The following is a 20,449-nucleotide window of genomic DNA, read 5'->3' on the forward strand; positions in this document are numbered from 1 at the left end:
GCCGGGTGATACGCCAGTATGGCGATGACGAATACACGCTTCCAATGTGCGTTCACCGCGATGTCGCCAAACACAGATGTGATCATCATGATGCTGTAAACACAAACTGGATTCATCCGAAAAATAACGTTTTGCCATTCGTGCACCCAGTGGTCTCCGAGCTGATAGACCATGCTGCTGCAAACGTCGTCGAACTGTTCGTGCAGATGGTTGTTGTCTTGCGAACGTCCCCATCTATTGACTCAGGGATCGAGACGTGGCTGCACGATCCGTTACAGCCATGCCGATAAGATGCCTGTCACCTCGACTTCTCGTGATAGGAGGCCGTTGGCATCCAGCACGGCGTTCCGTATTACCCTCCTGAACCCACCGATTCCATAATCTGCTAACAGTCATTAGATCTCGACCAACGCGAGCAGCAATGTCGCGATACGATAAACCGCAATCGGGATAGGCTACAATCCGACCTTTATCAAAGTCGGAAAGGTAATGGTACGCATTTCTTCTCCTTACACGAGGCATCACAACAACGTTTCACCAGGCAACGCCAGTCAACTGCTGTTTGTGTATGAGAAATCGGTTGGAAACTTTCTTCATGTCAGCACGTTGTAAGCGTCGCCACCGGCGCCAACCTTGTGTGATTGCTTTGAAAAGGTAATCATTTACATACCACAGCATCTTCTTCCTGTCGGTTAAATTTTGCGTCTGTAGCATGTCATCTTCGTGGTGTAGCAATGTTGATGGCCAGTAGTGTACATGTAGGCGTGGACATGGTCCCTAAAGATAGATGCACACTTGCTTTGGTCCACTATGCCTTCCTGAATGACGCGATCATGCAGGGAATACCACGAAAATATTCCCCAGACCACAACGCTCCCTCCTCCGACCTGGGCCCTGTGACTATTGTTGCACGGTGTATAGGCGTGCAGATTCCAACCTTCCTCGCCAATGAACAGCAGTCGGCACGGGTGCACGAATCAGGTGCCTGCTCCGGAGGACCGTACGCATCAACTTTCGGTGAACAGTTGTTGAGGAGGGACTGTTGGTAGCCCCTCGGTTCATCTGGGCCGGTCAGTTAGTCAACAGTTGCACACCCATTCGCCCGTACACATCTCCGCAGCCGTCGTTCAGCTTTGTCTTCTACGGCGCGTGGGGCACTGCAGTTGCGTCCTGCTGGTTTTGGATAGCGCCATTTTGCCACGTACAGGATGCTTCAACCACGGCGGCACGCGAACAGTTTACAGACTAAGTCGTTTCGGAAATTCTTCCACCCTTGACCCGAAAACCAATGATCATGCCCTTTGGACAAAAGATAAATCGCTCCGTTTCAGCACTACAACAGCTGCACTGTTTGTCGGTAATGTGCTGTTTAACGCCTTTACATGCTCTATACACCCTCCCTCCACTGCTAGTGCTGCCAACTGCCGTCTGTGAGTGGCTGTCGCACATTGACATCGAAAACAGGCGGTGGTCACAATGTGACTGGAGCGTGTAATTATACGATTCCCTTGTAGTAAGTAGTCACGATTCTGAAAAACTATCTTGCACAGACATAAGTACCCTGTGCCTTTCGAAATTCTATAAATAATCAGTAGGCAGCAAAATCATTCGAAAGAACTGTACTAATATGGTTGAAACACCATTGCGGTACTGACGGCAACGAGCTGGCCGACCACCTGGGTAAATACTGTGCAAGACGTTATTCCTAGGTACTGCACAGTAATTTCCTACAGTGACTGAAAACAACGCGACCAGTAAGGTGGGACGAAAAATGGAGTAGGAGATCTGACGACTAAGGGTAGTTTTATGAGATAGTACAACCTATGATTCCAGCAATATACGTCATCAATTTTACATACGTCATCAATTTTATTTAGAATGGTAGCATGTACCAAATTTAACCGCAAGCCATTTAAGAAAAATCTATATCAACTGTGTATTTCACAGCCCTCGGCGCACACATGAAGACGAAAAAGCGATTAGTCAAACAATCGCATAATGTTCGGATAAAAAATACAACATATCAAAAACTGCAACTATTGTGTCTTTTCCTGCTCCAAAAGTCTGGAAATAACGGACATTAATTTCGGTTTTCAGTTTTTAGAGATTTTGAAATGTGTACAGAAACGACCAATAGTTGAAATGGGCGACGAAAGCAAGTTGAGATTCAATGCTTTTTACGTGGTGGCAAAGGCATTTTCGATCATGTAACGAAAATGAGAAGAGCAACACGGTCACACCAGTGAGAAATTTCAATTCGAGCAATTTGTGCGTAATTATTTTTTTAATAATAATTTTGTGCAATCATATAAACGCTCTGATGACATAGTACTACTACCATTACAAAAAATGAACATAACATGCATAAAACTTAATTAATGAATTGTAATACTGTGCCATATGTATAATGGGAGAATTTTACAGATCAAATATACACGGACGCACCAAAGAAACTGGTATAGGCATGCGTATTCAAATACAGGGATATGAAAACAGCCAGAGTACTGCGCTGCGGTCGGCAACGCCTATATAAGACAACAAGCGTCTGGCGCAGTTGTTGGATCGGTTACTGCTGTTACAATGGCAGGTTATCAAGAGTCAAGCGAATTTGGACGTGATGACCGCGCGGGATTAGCCGAGCGGTCTGAGGCGCTACAGTCATGGACTGTGCGGCTGGTGCCGGCGGAGGTTCGAGTCCTCCCTCGGGCATGGGTGTGTGTGTGTGTGTGTGTGTGTGTGTGTGTGTGTGTGTGTGTGTGTGTGTGTGTGTGTGTTTTTGTCCTTAGGATAATTTAAGTAGTGTGTAAGCTTAAGGACTGATGACCATGTCACGTATAGTTAAGTTGCATGACAATGGACAACCGATGTGGTTTCCAGGCACTGTGTCTTAGTCCTCAGTTTTCTAGGATGTAGATTTTTAAGTGCCCTGCTTGGAACATCAGATACCTAACACACCATCGTAACTGTAATACATTACCATACCTGCCTGACACCCTGGCTGAACTGCACAACACAAAGATTTCTTTCAAACACTTTTCTATTAATGCTATACACGGATGGAACTAGTAGCATTGCAGTTTGTGAAAGATCACTATACTGTTTTTAAGAAAATTCTGTGGCACTTTCTGCTGTCTTAACAATATCAGTTTTCTAAGAATGCCGATTTTAAATTACATCCAAGATAAAAGCTGTACCGAAGGGCTGTTTTTGTCTTTGACATCTCGTATTCATTTCTTCTGTTGAAATAACTCTGTATGCCGATTTTATCTTACACATTTCCAGGGACCTTTACGAACCTCCCACGAAACACTACTGTTTCATAAAACACGATTCCGAAACCGATCGCATGGACTGCGTGATCAGATCACGCAAATCGCTCAGCCATTTATGACCACGTGAACGAAATCCGCCTTTAATTTAGATGTAGCTATCGTGTATTAGAGAACTTATAATTTTTATATGTGTTTCTTTTTGAAATCAGTGACACGGCCACTCATGTGAAGGAGAGCACACAATTTGCGCGCACCAATGTTTATTTACTGTTTAACGTCCTACATGCATCGAGGTCATTACAAACAAAGCGTTTCTCCACGGCTTACGCATCGCTTGGAGATGGAAAATGGCAGGGCTTTTAGTATGTAATCATTCGGCATGTGCCATGTATGTGCAAAGAGGTGGTTTTGTAATTTCAGTTGTTCCAGGTCACCGGGAACAACGAATTAACGAATTTGTGTTTTTGCTGCTCGGTTAGTTACGTGAAATTGTACAAGAAAATTCTTTGTACAGTTTTATAACTTTAAGTCCACAACCGATTAGAAGTTCTATAATTAACATCCAGTAGCAACGAAACCCCGATGAAAAATTATAACAGTGGATTCCGGGATACAAAACTTAATATAAAATATGCTGGATCGTTAATTTGGTATTGTAAACAACATGATCGTCGAGGTTCAAAATTTTGTTCACAATGACTAAATATATCGCTAATACTGTACCGCACCGATGTTCTATCGGCACTCTAAGCCGGATGCGTCTAGTTTCACGGTACAGATCCAAATCTGGTCCTCCATTTCCTACCGCTCCAGGCACAACGGATGCTTTTATTTGCGAATCATAAGAAGCTAGCCATACTGAATAAAATAATTTCGCAAAGAATACCTCTCACACAGCGTGAGTTTGTGGACCTATGCACAATTAAATCTATCACACAAGAGCAAATTGCATGCCTGAGTAACTGAATAAACTTTCAAAACGGGTTCCTTGGTAGATTTTTCTTTTAATTGACAGAAACTGATTGCAGGTTCAATGTGGCATAAATTTTTAATCCGCCTCGAAGATTGAGTTCAACTTTGGTGTATCTCAGACTGAGCATTATATTTTTACATTGAATTTTACAGAAAAGTGGTCCTAAAAATTTCTAGGCTCCTGAAAGTAACAAGGCGTGCTAGACTGATTAATACTGTTGAAATTAGCCGAAAGTAAAAAACATTCAATACAGATTTACTATCTGCGACTGATGGACACTTTTACGGTACAATGAACTGCACGTTTGAAAACCTACGAGATCTAGAAAAGTGATTTGGTCATGAATGACATGCCAGAGGACTTTTCTTATGCCTTTCAGGTAAATTCGTCCTTCTAGGCCAAAATCCCTCCAGGTGTAAGCGTATTTGTTGTGTGTGACGTTCTTACTCATACGGAGGACAATATTTATGAAGAGCACAGTTGGATAACAAACATCTGCATCACAGAAAAGCGTTTGCCACATATCTTTCGCACAATTTTGGGAATCTGAGCTATGGTCGCAGGTTCGAATCCTGCCTCGGGCATGGATGTGTGTAATATCCTTAGGTTAGTTAGGCTTAAGTAGTTCTAAGTTCTAGGGGACTGACGACCTTAGAAGTTAAGTCCCATAGTGCTCAAAGCCATTTGAACCATTTTTTTGGGAATCTGGCACAGTTTCCATGTGACACTCATTCATGCCACGTACCTATGTAATTTGATCCCTAGATAGCATTAGAATATGCCTGACAGCTTCAGTTAGATGCAGCAAGCATAAGAAAAATAAAGAAGGATCAATAAAGCAATCTCGGTCTTCCACAACAACTTCTACATATACGATAAATCAGGATGCAAAAAATTAGTAACAGAATAATATAGACGCCAATATTTACCTCGATTTTACTGAATAGCTGTTTCTTCAACTAGTACAGGCTATTAAATAAAATGAAACTTGTATACTATAATTTTCATTGTTTTCTCCACGTATGGACAACTATGCAGTTTGCTTAAGGTTCATTATCATGTGAACACAATCCACAGGTATACACAGTGTGTTCCACGCGAGGTCAACTCCTGCAGTGCCATTTCCGGATATTTACGCAAATAGAAAAGTACACCACGTAGCCTGAGGTGGTCATTAGGGAGACAAACCCGAATGCCCGCAATCAATTGTTAAGGGAAAAATATATTCTATGTGGTGACTGTGTAACAAAATGTTATCATGTTGTATGCAAGTGGTACGTACATAATGGCGTTTGTGACATAATTCTCTGAAAGTAAGCCGGCCGCGGTGGCCGTGCGGTTCTGGCGCTGCAGTCCGGAACCGTGGGACTGCTACGGTCGCAGGTTCGAATCCTGCCTCGGGCATGGATGTGTGTGATGTCCTTAGATTAGTTAGGTTTAAGTAGTTCTAAGCTCTAGGGGACTGATGACCTCAGATGTTAAGTCCCATAGTGCTCAGAGCCATTTGAACCAGAAGGCGAGATATTAAACCTCGGATGGTATGGTACATATTGTTAAACTCATTTATTACTGTAAACTGATTTCACTTTGTTCTTATACTATCATTACTTTTTTTAGCATTTTTCCATTTCTAAACTTTAGAAGCACACAATCAAATCAAAAGTATTGGGACACCCCTATGTAATGTGTAATTGACCACTAGATGTCACGAGACGCAGACCCGCTCTATAAAAGAAGGTATGATACTTTGTGTTGTCAGTAGTGTAGTAACAGCAGTATGGCTCGGTCAGGTGGGCTCAGTGACTTTGTTCGTCGACTAGTCATTGGGTGTGACGTGAGTAACAAAACAACCAGGGACACACAACCCTTCTAAAGCTGCCCAAGTCTACTGTTGGTGATGTGGTTGTGAAATGGAAAAGCGAAGGAAGTACCGCAGCTAAACCAAGACCAGTCAGAGATCAAATATTGATTGAATGTGGACCGTTTTGCATTGCGGAGGGTGGTCGAAAAAAAATCACCTGAAAGCGGGATAAGGAATCACTAGCGAGTTCCAGAGTACTACCAGCAGCCCATGCAGCATAATGACTTTACGTTGGGAGTTAAAAATGCACGGGGTACAATGGTTGAGCTTCTCCTCGTAGGCCACACATTTCTGTTGCCAGTGCTTGTGGTGGTTCAAATGGTTCAAATGGCTCGGAGCACTATGGGACTTAACATCTGAGGTCATCAGTCCACTAGAACTTAGAACTACTTGAACCTAACTAACCTAAGGACATCACACACATCCATGCCCGAGGCAGGATTCGAACCTTCGACCGTAGTGGTCGCGCGGTTCCAGACTGAAGCGCCTAGAAACGCTCAGCCACACCGGCCAGCGCTTGTGGTGGTGTACAGGTTGACGCCACTGGATAGTGGATGACTGGAAACGAGTGATTTGGAATGATGAATCACACTATACCGTGTGGTAATCAAATGGAAGGGTCTGAATTTGGCGAATGCTTGGAGAACGTTACCTGTATCATTTGTAATGCCAACTGTGAAGTACGGATATGGTAGTGTTACGGCATAGGGTTGTTTTTCCGTGGTTAGGGTGTGGTTCCCTTATGGCGCTTAAGAAACCGCTAAATGCGACGGGTATGAACAAATTTGACAGTATTGTGTACTGTGTACAGTTCAGAGAAGCTGACTGTATAAACTTGACAATGCATCCTGTCGTAAAGCAGCATCTGTTAGGTAACGGTATGTGACAATAAAAGTCATGGAGTTGACTAGCTAGCCAGAGTCCCGAGCTGAACCCAGTGGAAAACCATCAGGATGAGTTAGAACGTAGACTTCACTCAAGACTCCAGCGTCCAACATGACTGCCTTTTCTAGTTTCGGCTCTTGAGGAAGAATGGGCTCCCATTCCTCCACAGACATTCAGACACCTCACTGCAGCAGAGTTCAGGCAGCTGTAAAGACAATGGTTGGACACGCCCCATATTACTGGCCACTAATAGGTGTTGTTGTTGTTGTTGTTGTCTTCAGTCCTGAGACTGTTTAATGCAGCTCTCTATGCTACTCTATCCTGTGCAAGCTTCTTCATCTCCCAGTACCTACTGCAACCTACATCCTTCTGAATATGCTTAGTGTAATCATCTCTTGGTCTCCTACGACTTTTACCCTCCACGCTGCCTTCAATACTAAATTGGTGATCCCTTAATGCCTCAGAACATGCCCTACCAACCGATCCCTTCTTCTAGTCAAGTTGTGCCACAAGCTCCTCTTCTCCCCAATTCTATTCGATACGTCCTCATTAGTTATGTGATCTACCCATCTACTCTTCAGCATTCTTCTGTAGCACCACATTTCGAAAGCTTCTATTCTCTTCTTGTCCAAACTATTTATCGTGCATGTTTCACTTCCATACATGGCTACACTCCATACAAATACTTTCAGAAACGACTTCCTTACACTTAAATCTATACTCGATGTTAACAAATTTCTCTTCTTCAGAAACGCTTTCCTTGCCATTGCCAGTCTACATTTTATATCCTCTCTACTTCCACCATCGTAAGTTATTTTGCTCCCCAAATAGCAAAACTCCTTTACTACTTTAAGTATCTCATTTCCTAATCTAATTCCCTCAGCATTACCCGACTTAATTCGACTACATTCCATTATTCTCGTTTCGCTTTTGTTAATGTTCATCTTATATCCTCCTTTCAAGACACTGTCCGTCACCTACTGGTACAAAAATCATGAATACGAAATTACGTTAAAGTCAGTGTGGTCTCTTTGCACAGTGGTTCACTGAAGCGCCTAGAACCGCTCGGCCACAGCGGCCGGCAATAAGTATGCGATTCACTTTGCACTTACATATGTCAGTTCAGACCGCTGCTTCAAATTTCGTTTCTCATTGAATGACGCGCCAATTACAGTGTGTTGCTACAGGAAAAAAATTGCTTCAGTTCTGTAAATACACATATAAAACAAAACAAATTCGACGCGTACACTTCTCCCTAAGAGAACTAAATGATGTTCGGGTGGATAAAGAAGCACTTCGTAACTACTTGAGGAGCAGTTTGACCAGACCACCTCCTTTTTCTTTTTTATATTTTCCCGGGAGGGAAGAATAGGACCGAAAGTAAAAGGTTATCTTCAGTGCTCCATATCAGATTTTCTAAAGGTACACGAATAAATCCATCTCTTTCGGCCCGAAGCACAAAACATTATATGCTGCCCTCATCCTCAGCCACATAATTCAATCGACCACGTTTCCTTTACCTGTAACCTACCTCAATCTGTCATAATCTACACATTACAGTACTCTTTAGAGTACTCTACTCCGTACGAGCAGATCTGAGGACAGAAAGGAAAAAGGAGGGCTAGGAATGATCGTCCATTCGGCGATGAGGTCGTTACAGACAGAGCAACTGAATGTATAGGTTGCTTGACAAAATATGATGCCCTGTGCGAGATCTATCGTTCTTGCGAGAATGTCGTAGGGTCCAGATAGCCAGAGTACTCCCCCCCATCCCCTTTCCTACACCACAGATTTTTAATGCATGTTGCGTGTTCTCTCTCATAGCATTTTGCCACAAACCGACCTCCAGGTTGAAAGCTGGAGTCACTACAACACACTCATCACAATACCGCAGGTGCTACTTGTGTTTCTGCCACAAACGCTACGTGCTTTGAACGTTCCTCTCGATACAACCCATTCCAATTAGCGACAGCGTGCTCCCACGTAGAATATAATGAGCTCGAAATGCTGTTTCATTTTCTTGTCTCTGGCGCGTGAGTAAATTTTTGAAGTTCCGTCTGCCATTTATCTTACCCAAGGCGCACTGTTGCCATGTGTTAGATACTTCTCGCTAGCACAACTGATAATGCGACCGATAAGTCGAACACGATAAACACTGCCCTCCGCGAAAGGATCTCCGTTTCCTTGAACTTACTATGGTCATGTCGCATTTCAGCTATACCATAATGCTGACCTACGTTACTCAACACAACAATTATGTTGCACGGGAAAAACAGCACAAGGGGGATAAAGTGATTAAAAAGCGATGCATCGGTTTATAGGCTCACTTTAGTCATATCCACAACCATGCATCGTTCAATCGATATATACAACCAGCGTTAGACAGATTCTGAACATTTATGGGCAGGTTTATGAATAACAGTTTTTACTAATGCCTAACGCATGACAGAATCTTACTAACACCCAAGTTAAAGTGTATTGCTCCGTACATTAGACGCAATCAACTAATGTAGACGATTTTTGCGCTTTTGTAGTATATTTTTTAAGGAGGCCTTATGTTTACTAGTACATGTAAAAAGTGCTAATGAGAAACAACTATACAGTGGTAAGTTGCTATCTCAATAGAGAATACTGTAATTCCTCCACGGTGTCACCTTTTGTTTACGCCGCAATTCACGCCAGGCAAACACAAGATTACTGTTCCTTAGTTTAGTGAAGCACAAGTGGCCTCTGGATCTAAGCTAAGAGTTGTTCGATGACTAAGTGTAGGGGGGCACCATCTTCATGCCTGGAAACAACGGAAACGGACACTACAATCTGTGGTCCAGAAGAATTGCTTTGTTTACGGAACCGCATAAACGACAACGGTTGAGCTTTGGACGGACTGATAAGTAATTAGGAACGAACTGCAGGACAGGATGGAACGCTGGAAAAACAAAAGTACACAACTCAAAGCGAAGATACTCAATGAACTTCGCAAAGACAAATATTTACAAATTACTATTTCGTTCCCCGAAATTTTTGTAATTAATAATGTAAAGCGTATGAAATAAAAGCAATAATTCTTCCTTTCCTTGGCGGAAGGAAGGCAGGCTCACGAAATATCAGTAGCAAAACAATTCCAGCAGTGCTTATATTTTCCTTGGCACGTTAGCATATATTTAAAAGTTTCGATGTGATTGTCATCGCAGAAGAGAGTTATTATTGTCATTATGCCCTCATGAAACGCCATACCTGGGTCATTAGCTCCTGCACTGTTTTTTGCAATTTTTATGAGATTAATATGTTTTAAGAAAGACAAGTCCATATCCATATATACTGTTACATGCATATACTAAACAAAAATAGAGAAAACGTAGTCTTTGTTAAAATCTCCAAGTAAAGGGAAGTGAATACAATCAAAGTCGTAAAACAAATTTTTGGGTAGACTCTTACTGAGTGAACTTGTCAGAGACAAAGAATGAAACAGCCACTTTCAGATATTGCAAGATCCTGCATAGGTGTCTATGAACGAGTTAGCACAGCATAGCAAACCATAAAACGTTATCCACAACCATGTCATTGTAATTAAGGGCCCGTCATTATCTACGCAAATCGCTGCCCGATTCACCCAATACAAAACACAAACTATGGCACAAGGCAAATGGGTTGCCAAAAGCACCAAACTGGTTGCGTCTTCCACGGGAGGAGGTCACCATCTGTTTTTAGTCGTATTAAAGCACTTCAGTGTGACTGAAGAGATTTTTGGCACCGCAGAGTCGCTGACTTAACCTGCCTCAGTTTGTTGTTTTTTTACTTGAATCATTTATTCTCTCGCTGACACTGGGCTTATCTCCTCAGTAAGTAGTAACGCTTAAGAGAACAGCACGTGGAAATGTGAAATTTGTTAAACGACTTCGTAATGGGAGCCTCCTGATCGAGACAGGTTGTAACGCAGGGTAGTGACATGTTGAGAGATGTCGGCTCGGCTACTAGCAGTGTAGCCAGCTGCGTCCTTGGTAGTTTGCGCTAAAACCAGCCGAGTGGCGAAAGGCCGCATTCGGGCGCCAGCTGATCGCCGCAGACAACCGGTTTGCCTTCGCTAGCGGTCCTGCCGGGGGGAGGTCGCCGCTGGCGCCTCGGCTCGCTAATTCCACGTCCTCCGCTATAACGTCTGCGCAAGCGGGGCTCGCAAAGGCTGCTGACCGCGCCGGAAATACGAGTGGCGACAGCGCTGAAAGTATGCAGGCGCGGCGTGGTACCGAGTATAATACATGGAGTAGGGACTGACCGTGGAGATACCGAATGCCAGGTCCTCTTGTCATCCCAGCGGTGTACTGCGCGGCTGCGCCAGCTGGTGCGACGCGTCTTTAGCGGCCACGTGCCATTTTCGTGGTCGTTCGGCTGTAGCCGGCTGCGAACGTAGCGCGGGCAGCTCGCCACCGCGGGACAGACTGGCGCGCCGCCGACGCCGCTCGGGGCGACATCTCTCGGGCCGCGCGGCAAGCAGGCCTACTGACGTCCGCAGCGGCAGCGAGTCAGCTGGGCGTCTCTAATGGCGCTTATAACGACGCCCAGATATGACGCCGCTGGTGGCGCACAGCAGCGGAGCTGGTGGCGACACCTCGCGGCCGCACGTGTCGAGCGCTCTGTCGCGCCTGCACGTCGCTAATCGCCAGAGAGAGTCTCTTTCCCCAAAAACTCGAAACGTAAGGCTTTGATACAATTCCGCACCGTTGCCAAGTACAGAAACAGGTATGCGATCAAGTGAAAGACTTGACAAGTACAAAGAACTCAGTAGCGTGATTCCTGAGTTTCTCCCGGCGTATTTGATAATCAAAATATCCACGGGTGTACTGCCGGTCTACAGTGTCCAACGGGCACAATATTTCGGCGATCATACATGTCGCCATCATCAGGCGATGATGGTGACATGTATGATCGCCGAAATATTGTGCCCGTTGGACACTGTAGACCGGCAGTACACCCGTGGATATTTTGAAACTCAGTAGCGTATTCGTATCGGAAAGACGCAACCATAAGAAAAAGCAGAGTCTGGCATACATCAAGATCTGTGACAGGACCGTTATTGTTCACAATTTACGAGAGTCACTCCAAAACAAATGCACGCTATTTTTTTTAAAATCCATCTTTTATTCTACATGTTTGAATGTTTTACAGTGTGTAGATACATCCTGTGGTGTCACCGCCAGACACCACACTTGCTAGGTGGTAGCCTTTAAATCGGCCGCTGTCCGTTAGTATACGTCGGACCCGCGTGTCGCCACTATCAGTGATTGCAGACCGAGCGCTGCCACACGGCAGGTCTAGAGAGACTTCCTATCACTCGCCCCAGTTGTACAACCGACTTTGCTAGCGATGGTTCACTGACAAAATACGCTCTCATTTGCCGAGACCATAGTTAGCATAGCCTTCAGCTACGTCATTTGCTACGACCTAGCAAGGCGCCATTATCAGTTACTATTGATATATTGAATCATGTACCGTCAAGACCGACGTTCTTAACGGATTAAAGTTAAGTATTCCACCAGCTACGTCCGTTTTTCTAAATTCTAATTTCCTTGTCCTGTTCCAGACCTCACGCCAGCCTGCGTGAGCTAAAACGCATGCCTTTCGGCTTCCTCTAGTAACCCGGTGTTGGCTCTCCTGCCAACCACAACACATCCTTTAGGAACAATATCTTCATTTCTCCATATAATTTTCATCCCTCTCAACTGCCTTACGCCGTCTTGGAACCAGCGCCTGTATACTCGCACGGTAAAATTCTGGACCAAGCTGTTGGAGCCACTGTTTAGCAGCGTGCACAAGGGAGTCATCATCTTCAAACCTTGTTCCACGAAGACAGTCTTTCAGTTTCCCAAAGAGATGATAGTCACATGGAATCAGGTCAGGGCTGTAAGGCGGGTGTTTCAGTGTTGTCCATCCGAGTTTTGTGATCGCTTCCATGATTTTTTGACTGACATGTGGTCGTGCATTGTCGTGCAACAGCAATACATTCAGCTTTTGCCGATGTGGTAGAACACGACTCAGTCGAGCTTGAAGTTTCTTCAGTGTCGTCACATGTGCGTCAGAATTTATGGTGGTTCCACTTAGCATGATGCCCACAAGCAATTGTCCTTCGGAATCGAAAAAACACCGTAGCCATAACTTTTCCAGCAGAAGGTGTGGTTTTGATTTTTTTTTTTTGGGTGAATTTGCATGATGTCACTCCATTGATTGCCTCTTCGTCTCTGGTGAAAAATGATGGAGCCATGTTTCATCACCTGTCACAATTCTTCCAAGAAATTCATCTCCACCATTCTCGTCCTGTTCCAAATGTTCGCTGCATAACGTTTTTCTTGTTTGTGAGCTACTGTCAACATCCTGGGAACCCACCTGGCACAAACCTTTTTTAACGCCAACACTTTCAGTACTCTGCAAACACTACCCTCCCCTATTCCAACGTAACGTGACAATTCGTTCACTGTGATGCGTCTGTCAGCAGTCACCAATTCGTTAACTCTGTGCACATTGTCTGGAGTGTGTGCAGTATGAGGCCTGCCGCTCCGAGGACAATCCTCAATATTGCCGTGCCCGCTTTCGTCACGTAACCTGCTTGCCCACCGACTTACTGTACTGCGATCGACAGCAGCATCTCCATACACCTTTTTCAACCTGTTGTGGATGTTACCCACTGTCTCGTTTTTACAGCACAGAAATTCTATGACAGCACCTTGCTTCTGACGAACGTCAACTATAGCAGCCATCTTGAAGACATGCTGTGATGGCGCCACTCACGGGAACAGGTTGAACTAAGTTTGAAAACAAGCGGGAAGGATGTATCTACACGCTGTAAAACTTTCACACATGCAGAATTAAAACTATATTTTTTACAAAAATAGTGTGCATTTCTTTTGGAGTGACCCTCGTATACGAGGTAAACGCGAACTCTACCGACAAAATTTCTAAGATTGGTGAGAGATATTTCCTGAAATATTTTTATGCCGTACTCACCGTCTCTGGTGATTCCTTACAGAGTAATTAAGTTTATTCGGTTTGTTATCCTGCATTACGTTTGTTTAAGTGCAAATAACTTCACAACTGTGATATGCCTGTAATATGCAATCATCAAAATGAACAACACAAACCAGAGTAATTCAAGAACCGTCAGAAGAAACACGTACACTTTTATCACAGAGTGTTCAGTTTGTTCTGTCAGTGTATAGTACACTACGTATGAAATACATAGCTGTTCTCTTGCAGATATCGTTCAAAATATAGACCACCATTATCATCGCAAGCGGAAAGCGACGCAGCATCAGCTGCCTTACACGATGTAAATCTACCCGAAATGTTGTGTATCACTGTTAACGCACAACCAACACTGCAGAAGGAACAAAGCTGAGACAGAAAAGAACAATACTGAACGCATACTTGAAGGCGGAAAGTAAAGTGGGAATTAACAGCAAATACTGTGAGTGAATGGAACAATTTTCTTTCAAAACATGATAAGCAGTACATACCATGCATATTTGTACTGTCGTGCAGATACAATCACAGTAATAAATGTACAAAGGTAACAAAATGCAATTATTCTGTGACAAACTACCAGAAACTATGGAACTGTTATACCAAAATACTCGTAAAATATCCCTGAACAACATCCGAAATTTTGTTAGTGGAGTTCGGGTGCACCCTTTGTAAATGAACTAGGAATCAAGTGGCAGCCTCTATGAGCTTGTTACGTCGTTAAAGATATAGTAATATGTATACGATTAAAGCTTTGTAGGAGGGTTCGCAGTACACACTCAACATAAATACAATCGTAAAATAAAGAACAACCGCCTTAAGTCACAACCGTGATTTGACTTCAGTGCATTGTGACTGAAGGTGGTTATTCTTTATTTTACGAAAGTAATACCGTCACGGAAGAAACACTGACAGAAATGGATAATATTAAGATAAATGCAATCGATGATATACGCATAAAATTGAGGAAAAGAACTGATTTATTTGACCAAACGATCGGCGATCAGTCCGTAGAATCAGCCAAAGCATCCACACACTTGTCAAAATAAATCTGGAGTCATTTTGTGAAAACGACCATACAAATCTACGAGTGTGCAAGTCCTATTCCGGATTGAGATTTACCACGATGCAGGTCGGTCATTAACTCTCGTTCGTTCGACCAGTTCCGGAGTATTGGTTGTTAGCTTGGGAACACTGCCAAGTTCGTGTAACGTAACGTAAGGAGGGAGGGAGGGGGAAGGGTTGGGGGAGAGAGGAGAACATTGAAAGAAGATCTGCGCGATTCGTCGCGGGTTTATTTAGTCAGTGGGAGAGCATCACATAAATGCATAACAAATACCAATGGGATACAACTTGTGCACACTGATTGCGATATTCCACGCTCCAGTGCGAGTCAACAAACATGTAACTTCTTCCAACATACCGGGTGATCAAAAAGTCAGTATAAATTTGAAAACTGAATAAATAACGGAATAATGTAGATAGAAAGGTACAAATTGACACACATGCTTGGAATGACATGCGGTTTTTTAGAAAAAAAAATACGAAAATGCCCGACAGATTTCGCTTCATCTGATCAGAATAGCAATAATTAGCATAACAAAGTAAGACAAAGCAAATATGATGTTCTTTACAGGAAATGCTCAATATATCCACCATCATTCCCCAACAATAGCTGTAGTCGAGGAATAATGTTGTGAACAGCATGTAAAGCATGTCCGGAGTTATGGTGAAGCATTGGCGTCGGATGTTGTCTTTCAACATCCCTAGAGATGTCGGTCGATCACGATACACTTGCGACTTCAGGTAACCCCAAAGCCAATAATCGCACGGACTGAGGTCTGGGGACCTGGGAGGCCAAGCATGACGAAAGTGGCGGCCGAGCACACGATCATCACCAAACGACGCGCGCAAGAGACCTTTCACGCGTCTAGCAATATGGGGTGATTCTAATAAAACCCCATGTCATTCCAAGCATGTGCGTCAATTTTTACCTCTCTATCTACATTATTCCGTGGTTTATTAAGTTTTCAAATTTATACTGACTTTTTGATCACCCGGTACATTTCGCGTAGTGACTGTGAGCGTAAAATATATGCGTATGACGGCAATTACCAGTGTCCCGTTCCACACACTACGCTCTCCAATTTGTGTTACATACTACGAACGAAGGTGGCCTCAAAATACGCACCTGCGCAAATTTCAGTTTCTGAACACAGGTGCGGCTCCAAGGTCAATTGGGGCGGAATGCTTCTATACTCCCGCTATCCTCCTTAAATTGCCAACTTTACAATGTTTCAAAATTTTGAAAAACACAGCCCTCAGAGTAATTCAGCAACCCTCAGAAGAAACGCGTACATTTTTATCACAGAGTGGCTGTGTTTTTCAAAATTTTGTATTACACAACAGTCGCTAAATGACAGCCATGTTAAAAACCTTTACAATGTTTTTGTTGTCGGTTGCGTTATCACCGCCTGTGTTTGTTGCTGACACGGGTTAGGGTCTTATAAACGGCGCCTCGTGAACTACGTATCTCTTTTCTTCAGTACTGTAAAGTAAAAAATGCGTTTCCAGGAACGTGTCAGTTCTAACTTTCCCGAGTTGGATGAAATTGTTAGTCGGTGGATGGAGGACGGTGTCAGTGATATAGGTCACGAAACAGTCGACACAGACGACGATATTACAACAGCCAATTATTTCAGTTCTGCTACCGAACAAGAGCACCATTCAGAGCAGGACCTTGAGGACAGTTGTGACGGGGATCTGTCTGTTTCTCCAATTACATACTTAATGTGTTCTGAGTGGTGATAAGAAAAAAATCTAGATCCCAGCATTGAACGTCAATTTTGCAGACTTTCTATCTGTAGCTATCGAGTGGAATTTTTTTGGCAAATTTAAACCCAGGAATTTAGTTTTATGTGGCAATTTACCTTCTACAAAGATAGTACAATTTTTCAAAATGCAAAATTCAGTTCTGTAACAATCTATTTACATGTATTATTTAAAAGACCAAGGAAAAGTATGTTATTTTGTGTGATAAATAGAAAAATGCTGTAGGCCATATTTACTGCAATAAAATAAACAAAGAGCTTTCAAACAACACTCAAATAATTGCAAAAATAAATGTTATATAACATAAATTAAAACTTTCCACTGATTTATGTTTGAAATTTTCAGCATACGGGTCCCAGAGACCCCATCTCGTAGTATACGTTACGGAAAAGTCACTTCGTGAGGTAAGGGATAGATCTGTGCTTTCCTCTGAATGAGTTTTTATTTGGGTGATCAGGCAGATCCGTGATGTAAAAATTTCACACAGTGGTTGTAAGAAAATACGAGAGGCCAGACGGTGCTGTTTTCATTTACCCGCAGGGCATCCTGTTCCATTTTTCTTACACAAAATGGAATCTATATATATATATATACATTGCTATAGAAATTCTTTATGCTTTGAATGATCCTAGACAATGTAAATAAAACAAATCCATCGACGATAGTGCAACAGCACTGAAACAATATAGGTCGAGAGTAAAACAAACAAGGGACATCCTTAAAATATTTTATTACTGCACAAATACGGGAAAAAACTTAAAAGTACACTACTGGCGATTAAAATTGCTACACCACGAAGATCACGTGCTACAGACGCGAAATTTAACCGACAGGAAGAAGATGCTGTGATATGCAAATGCTTAGCTTTTCAGACCATTCACACAAGGTTGGCGCCGGTGGCGACACCTACAACGTGCTGACATGAGGAAAGTTTCCAACCGATTTCTCATACACAAACAGCAGTTGACCGGCGTTGCTGGTGAAACGTTGTTTTGATGCCTCGTGTAACGAGGAGAAATGCGTACCACCACGGTTCTGGCTTTGATAAAGGTCGGATTGTAGCCTATCGCGATTGCGGTTTATCGTATCGCGACATTGCTGCTCGCGTTGGTCGAGATCCAATGACTGTTAGCAGAATATGGAATCGGTGGGTTCAGGACAGAAATACGGAACGCCGTGCTGGATCCCAACGGCCTCCTATCACGAGCAGTCGAGATGACAGGCATCTTATCCGCATGGCTGTAACAGATCGTGCAGCCACGTCTCGATCCTTGAGTCAACAGATGGGGTCGTTTGCAAGACAACAACCATCTGCACGAACAGTTCGACGACGTTTACAGCAGCATGGACTGTCAGCTCGGAGACCATGGCTGCGGTTACCTTTGACGCTGCTTCACAGACAGGAGCGCCTACGATGTTCTCAACGACGAACCTGGGTGCACGAATGGATAAACGTCATTTTTTCGGATGAATCCAAGTTCTGTTTACAGCATCATGATGGTCCCATCCGTGTTTGGCGACATCGCGGTGAACGCACATTGGAAGCGTGTATTCGTCATCGTCATACTGGCGTATCACCCGGCGTGATGGTATGGGGTGCCATTGGTTACACGTCTCGGTCACCTCTTGTTCGCATTGACGGCACTTTTAACAGTGGACGTTACATTTCAAATGTGTTACGACCCGTGGCTCTACCCTTCATTCGATCCCAGCAAAATCCTACATTTCAGCAGGATAATGCACGACCGCATGTTGCAGGTCCTGTACGGGCCTTTCTGGATACAGAAAATGTTCGACTAGTGCCCTGGCCAGCACATTGACGATATCTCTCAGCAATTGAAAACGTTTGGCCAATGGTAGCCGAGCAACTGGCTCGTCACAATACGCCAGTCACTACTCTTGATGAACTGTGGTATCGTGTTGAAGCTGCCTGGGCAGCTGTACCTGTACACGCCATCCAAGCTCTGTTTGACTCAATGCCCAGGCGTATCAAGGCCGTTATTACGGCCAGAGGTGGTTGTTCTGGATACTGTTTTCTCAGGATCTATGCACCCAAATTGCGTGAAAATATAATCACATGTCAGTTCTAGTATAATATATTTGTCCAATGAATACCCGTTTATCATCTGCATTTCTTCTTGGTGTAGCAATTTTAATGGCCAGTAGTGTACAATTACGACGCCTCACAATTTATTGTCATCGATCTGTTGCATCTTGCACATGGATTATCGTTCTCACACCGGCGGTAATGGAAAGTATAACACGATGATCACCTTGACCGAACGATAAACTGACACTACAGTATTTCCATGCCTGTGGCACAGCACAGCACAGAGAAAAGTCATTCCTATAATCGAAGAAGGGTTTGCGTTTCGGTTGTATACAACGTTACTGGATCTTTTAAGACGTAAATCGCAACAAAGTAGGCCCAGAGGGCGTACACGTGCGGCTTGTTGACTTCTTTCGGATTTTGAGAAAGGTGAATCGTTGTCATGGGCTACATGGGAGCGTCATACACACAGCTAGCACAATCAGTGGGCTGTAATGTAATTACTTCAGAGCGAATGGCGACGAAATGGACTCAGGACAACAATATGACGAGAAAAGTAGGCAGAGGTCCATCCCACAGGACTATACGCAAGAAGATAGTAGCCATGTTCGACGGTCTCTGACGAATAGAAGGATCAGAACAACTGAAAGTGGTCAGAGTTTACAGACAAACAAGCACCACGAACCGTTAGGAACAGACTGGCCGAACGAGGTGGCGCACACTGGAATCGCATTCGGGAGTGTACGGTTCGAATCTCCGTCCAGACATCCTGATTTAGATTTTCCGTGATATTCCTACATCACTCCAGGCAAATGCCGGGATGATTCCCGGAACAGTAAATTTCCATTTCCGTCTCTAACGACATCGCTATCGTCGGGACGTTAAACTCTGATCTTCCTTTCCTTACGAACTGATTACTGGTAGCTGGGTTGAGATTTCGAGTCGTCATGCCTCATTTACCGATGACACCATATCACGGACAGCAGGGACTTGCACGATTTAGGTCCAGAATCATCTGAGACACCGAATGGCATTCTATGGTAATCCGCGATGAGTCTCGTATCTGTGGTGGTAAGATCGACTACAACATGACCGTAAACGACGTGATGAAAGTCCACAGGTAAGATCGATTCTCAAGTCCCACGCCTCTCCAACTGCTGGAATCACGGAGTGGGGAGCCATTGGATATGGCAGCAAAACTCGTTTGGTAATTGATGAAGGGAGGATGAATGCTCGCCAGTATGTGCCAATAATGTTAAACCCTATTGTCATACCCTTCATGAGCACAGTACCAAATAGCATATTCCAACAGGATAATGCAATACTCAACGCTGCAGTAAACACTAAAGAACGCCTTGAGGAAAATACAGATACTTGACTGGCCTGCTCAGTTCCCTGGTCCGCAGCTCGTGGTCGTGCGGTAGCGTTCTCGCTTCCCACGCCCGGGTTCCCGGGTTCGATTCCCGGCGGGGTCAGGGATTTTCTCTGCCTCGTGATGACTGGGTGTTGTGTGATGTCCTTAGGTTAGTTAGGTTTAAGTAGTTCTAAGTTCTAGGGGACTGATGACC

General features: G+C 43.8%; 1 protein-coding gene across 5 annotated transcripts in view; it reads right to left on the bottom strand.

The window, feature by feature from the left end:
* The window catches only part of LOC126185146 (transcription factor CP2), an 838,084-nt gene that overhangs the window by 444,336 nt on the left and 373,299 nt on the right, over positions 1-20,449 (bottom strand). Inside the window, exon 1 of one of the 5 annotated variants that reach the window (XM_049927992.1) lies at positions 11,262-11,417. The exons of the other annotated variants lie outside the window; for them this stretch is intronic. Within the exon in view, the coding sequence (XP_049783949.1) occupies positions 11,262-11,295 (34 nt within the window). The 5' untranslated portion in view covers positions 11,296-11,417. Of the gene's footprint in view, positions 1-11,261; positions 11,418-20,449 lie in introns of those variants that run through there. 5 annotated transcript variants of the gene reach the window in all.

The sequence above is a fragment of the Schistocerca cancellata genome, chromosome 4 (assembly GCF_023864275.1).
Source record: "Schistocerca cancellata isolate TAMUIC-IGC-003103 chromosome 4, iqSchCanc2.1, whole genome shotgun sequence".
NCBI classification, from domain to species: domain Eukaryota; kingdom Metazoa; phylum Arthropoda; class Insecta; order Orthoptera; family Acrididae; genus Schistocerca; species Schistocerca cancellata.